This window comes from Chlamydomonas reinhardtii, chromosome 12 (genome assembly GCF_000002595.2).
Source record: "Chlamydomonas reinhardtii strain CC-503 cw92 mt+ chromosome 12, whole genome shotgun sequence".
Taxonomy (NCBI): domain Eukaryota; kingdom Viridiplantae; phylum Chlorophyta; class Chlorophyceae; order Chlamydomonadales; family Chlamydomonadaceae; genus Chlamydomonas; species Chlamydomonas reinhardtii.
The window spans coordinates 4,688,283-4,692,772 of record NC_057015.1 but is presented as its reverse complement, the minus strand read 5'-3'; the positions used below and the strand labels follow the sequence as shown (position 1 = coordinate 4,692,772).

General features: G+C 59.3%; 1 protein-coding gene across 2 annotated transcripts; it reads right to left on the bottom strand.

Annotated features, from left to right (window-relative positions):
• Positions 1 to 16: 16 nt before the first annotated feature.
• CHLRE_12g523320v5 (uncharacterized protein) lies at positions 17 to 4,488 on the bottom strand. 2 transcript variants are annotated; one of them, XM_043068411.1, is made up of 6 exons: positions 3,664 to 4,488; positions 3,488 to 3,573; positions 1,987 to 2,689; positions 863 to 1,565; positions 676 to 814; positions 17 to 441 (listed from the first exon to the last, which is right to left on the bottom strand). In XM_043068411.1, the coding sequence occupies exons 1-3, from the start codon at positions 3,800 to 3,802 to the stop codon at positions 2,618 to 2,620; spliced, it is 297 nt and encodes a 98-aa protein (XP_042918506.1). In that variant the 5' UTR covers positions 3,803 to 4,488; the 3' UTR covers positions 17 to 441; positions 676 to 814; positions 863 to 1,565; positions 1,987 to 2,617. The 2 variants fall into 2 exon arrangements, with proteins under 2 accessions (XP_042918506.1, XP_042918505.1); XM_043068410.1 differs by lacking the exon at positions 676 to 814.
• Between the last annotated feature and the right edge of the window lie 2 nt (positions 4,489 to 4,490).

Below are 4,490 nucleotides of genomic sequence, written 5' to 3'. Positions count from 1 at the left end.
TGGAAGCACATAGCCAATATACATACGCATGAAAGCACCCACGTCCATCAGGAACCGCTGCGCACCTCACGCAACACATCAGCTTCCTTGCATCATTTTGGGCCTGCGCCCCCCTACCGGCGTGCAGGCCCCATGCCGCTAGTCAAACGCCCTGGCCAGATGCCCCGCCAGGCCACAGAGAAGTATGCACAGGCCACTGCCCATATGCTGATTCCCATGGCGTGACGGCTGCAGGAGCCCTGCATCAGTGCTGTGTGGGGCGTGGGTGCCATATGAGTGTGGACCCCACAACTGCATTTCAGCGATCGCCGCACATCCTGGGTGCTGCGCGCCGGCACAAAGCAATGTCGATGACCGCCACGTGTATAGTTACCATGCGCCACCACGGCTTGGGCACAAGGCCCCCGTGGGTGGTACCAGCGGTACCACTTGTCGCTTCGCCTGCAGCCAGCAAAGGGAGGGTTCAGGGGCATGTAGGAAACACAGGGGAAAGGCGTGCAACTTGGCATGCATCGATAAATTCCTCACAAATCACACCCTTCACGCCACCAACCCAACACACCCCAAAACCCCGCAGTCCCCCAGATCCATTTCCACGTCTGACGTCGGGTTCGTGTGTCGGTTGCGGAGGAGCGAGGTTGGCCGGAGCGGGCTGCGACTCTAGCGATGGCATACCAGGGTCAACTGTCGACGGCAGCCATAGCGAGCTGCCCAAGCAGGTGCGCTAGCGCGCTGGGAATACCCAGCATGGCATGTGGCAACCTGAACTGGGCTGGCTTGCAACTTGCTTCGGGCAGATAGTTGCCACATGTTGCTAAGGCATTTTGCAGGTGGCAACAGGGCTCCGGCTCTTAACTCTCACCCTAAGTTGGCGGAAATGGAACCGTCATCAGAGCGCATGTCGGGAGAAGACCGATATCTACATGCGCAACTTATAATTGCAATCGGTGCTTACACACAGTATGCGGGTATTAGCGTGCACCATAAGCGACCGGTCGCGCCAACATATCTTCAGCGGTGCCCGCGACCGTGCCGGCGCGATCCCAACTGCGGGCCCCAATGTTCACGCCCCGTGCACCAACACCAATGCTCCGCTGCGCGGCGACACCACCCTGGTGCAAAGATCAACACACATAGCCAATATACATACGCATGAAAGCACCCACGTCCATCAGGAACCGCTGCGCACCTCACGCAACACATCAGCTTCCTTGCATCATTTTGGGCCTGCGCCCCCCTACCGGCGTGCAGGCCCCATGCCGCTAGTCAAACGCCCTGGCCAGATGCCCCGCCAGGCCACAGAGAAGTATGCACAGGCCACTGCCCATATGCTGATTCCCATGGCGTGACGGCTGCAGGAGCCCTGCATCAGTGCTGTGTGGGGCGTGGGTGCCATATGAGTGTGGACCCCACAACTGCATTTCAGCGATCGCCGCACATCCTGGGTGCTGCGCGCCGGCACAAAGCAATGTCGATGACCGCCACGTGTATAGTTACCATGCGCCACCACGGCTTGGGCACAAGGCCCCCGTGGGTGGTACCAGCGGTACCACTTGTCGCTTCGCCTGCAGCCAGCAAAGGGAGGGTTCAGGGGCATGTAGGAAACACAGGGGAAAGGCGTGCAACTTGGCATGCATCGATAAATTCCTCACAAATCACACCCTTCACGCCACCAACCCAACACACCCCAAAACCCCGCAGTCCCCCAGATCCATTTCCACGTCAGACGTCGGGTTCGTGTGTCGGTTGCGGAGGAGCGAGGTTGGCCGGAGCGGGCTGCGACTCTAGCGATGGCATACCAGGGTCAACTGTCGACGGCAGCCATAGCGAGCTGCCCAAGCAGGTGCGCTAGCGCGCTGGGAATACCCAGCATGGCATGTGGCAACCTGAACTGGGCTGGCTTGCAACTTGCTTCGGGCAGATAGTTGCCACATGTTGCTAAGGCATTTTGCAGGTGGCAACAGGGCTCCGGCTCTTAACTCTCACCCTAAGTTGGCGGAAATGGAACCGTCATCAGAGCGCATGTCGGGAGAAGACCGATATCTACATGCGCAACTTATAATTGCAATCGGTGCTTACACACAGTATGCGGGTATTAGCGTGCACCATAAGCGACCGGTCGCGCCAACATATCTTCAGCGGTGCCCGCGACCGTGCCGGCGCGATCCCAACTGCGGGCCCCAATGTTCACGCCCCGTGCACCAACACCAATGCTCCGCTGCGCGGCGACACCACCCTGGTGCAAAGATCAACACACATAGCCAATATACATACGCATGAAAGCACCCACGTCCATCAGGAACCGCTGCGCACCTCACGCAACACATCAGCTTCCTTGCATCATTTTGGGCCTGCGCCCCCCTACCGGCGTGCAGGCCCCATGCCGCTAGTCAAACGCCCTGGCCAGATGCCCCGCCAGGCCACAGAGAAGTATGCACAGGCCACTGCCCATATGCTGATTCCCATGGCGTGACGGCTGCAGGAGCCCTGCATCAGTGCTGTGTGGGGCGTGGGTGCCATATGAGTGTGGACCCCACAACTGCATTTCAGCGATCGCCGCACATCCTGGGTGCTGCGCGCCGGCACAAAGCAATGTCGATGACCGCCACGTGTATAGTTACCATGCGCCACCACGGCTTGGGCACAAGGCCCCCGTGGGTGGTACCAGCGGTACCACTTGTCGCTTCGCCTGCAGCCAGCAAAGGGAGGGTTCAGGGGCATGTAGGAAACACAGGGGAAAGGCGTGCAACTTGGCATGCATCGATAAATTCCTCACAAATCACACCCTTCACGCCACCAACCCAACACACCCCAAAACCCCGCAGTCCCCCAGATCCATTTCCACGTCACTTGATCCCACAATTCCGCCGACCTTTGCGCACCCGAGCACATATGTGGCCTCGGTTTTCTATGCTCTATTGAATGCACCAAATGCCAGCCCAGGCCCTGCGTCCTAGGGCCCAAACGAGCTCCTCCGTACAATGTTTGCTCGCACACTCCGGCGCACGCGATTAGGTGTCGCGCGCTACTGTATGGTAGCCCTTGTGTCGCACAAGTGGTTGGGGCGTGTTTGGGGTGAGTTGGCGCGGCAGGGTGGTGTCGCGCCCATGCTGCCCCGCTTGCGGGGCTTGTTCCCGGCCGGTCTCTGATGGCTATGGTGTAGTCCTATGAATTATCTGTGCGTGGGTTGGTGCCCGGCGAATTTCTGTTGCATGGGGCCTGAGCGCATGGCGTGCCCCTCGGGGGGTAATCCCACTCCGCTCGCACCCTAGACCCTCGAAGTAAAATTCGCCACTCATGCAATCGTTACAGCTACATAGTGGCTCCTCGCCCCCATATCGCGCGCTTGGGCGCTAGCTCGCGTCTGAGAGAAACAAACTGCTTGCACCCCCCATTTGCGCCAAAATCAACATGCAGCAAATCGATGCTGTACTTCTTACGCAGTGCGGTTGCTAGGGCTGTCCTCGCAGTGGTTGAGAGTGCTCACCGTTGTTATTTCACCGCGGAAGTAGCTGGGGCAGCGACCGGGCGCAAGCATCCAAGCGGTCGGTGGAGAGCCGGTCGCAAAAGTCGCTGGAATTGTGGGATCAAGTGACGTCGGGTTCGTGTGTCGGTTGCGGAGGAGCGAGGTTGGCCGGAGCGGGCTGCGACTCTAGCGATGGCATACCAGGGTCAACTGTCGACGGCAGCCATAGCGAGCTGCCCAAGCAGGTGCGCTAGCGCGCTGGGAATACCCAGCATGGCATGTGGCAACCTGAACTGGGCTGGCTTGCAACTTGCTTCGGGCAGATAGTTGCCACATGTTGCTAAGGCATTTTGCAGGTGGCAACAGGGCTCCGGCTCTTAACTCTCACCCTAAGTTGGCGGAAATGGAACCGTCATCAGAGCGCATGTCGGGAGAAGACCGATATCTACATGCGCAACTTATAATTGCAATCGGTGCTTACACACAGTATGCGGGTATTAGCGTGCACCATAAGCGACCGGTCGCGCCAACATATCTTCAGCGGTGCCCGCGACCGTGCCGGCGCGATCCCAACTGCGGGCCCCAATGTTCACGCCCCGTGCACCAACACCAATGCTCCGCTGCGCGGCGACACCACCCTGGTGCAAAGATCAACACACATAGCCAATATACATACGCATGAAAGCACCCACGTCCATCAGGAACCGCTGCGCACCTCACGCAACACATCAGCTTCCTTGCATCATTTTGGGCCTGCGCCCCCCTACCGGCGTGCAGGCCCCATGCCGCTAGTCAAACGCCCTGGCCAGATGCCCCGCCAGGCCACAGAGAAGTATGCACAGGCCACTGCCCATATGCTGATTCCCATGGCGTGACGGCTGCAGGAGCCCTGCATCAGTGCTGTGTGGGGCGTGGGTGCCATATGAGTGTGGACCCCACAACTGCATTTCAGCGATCGCCGCACATCCTGGGTGCTGCGCGCCGGCACAAAGCAATGTCGATGACCGCCACGTGTATAGTACCA

Coding starts and splice junctions, on each gene's coding strand:
- CHLRE_12g523320v5 (XM_043068411.1), bottom strand. CDS start 3,802: ATGTGGCAACTATCTGCCCGAAGCAAGTTGCAAGCCAGCCCAGTTCAG. Junction 3,574..3,663: donor TCGACAGTTGACCCTGGTAT/GCCATCGCTAGA, acceptor CCACAATTCCAG/CGACTTTTGCGACCGGCTCT. Junction 2,690..3,487: donor TCCGCGGTGAAATAACAACG/GTGAGCACTCTC, acceptor TGCTGGCTGCAG/GCGAAGCGACAAGTGGTACC.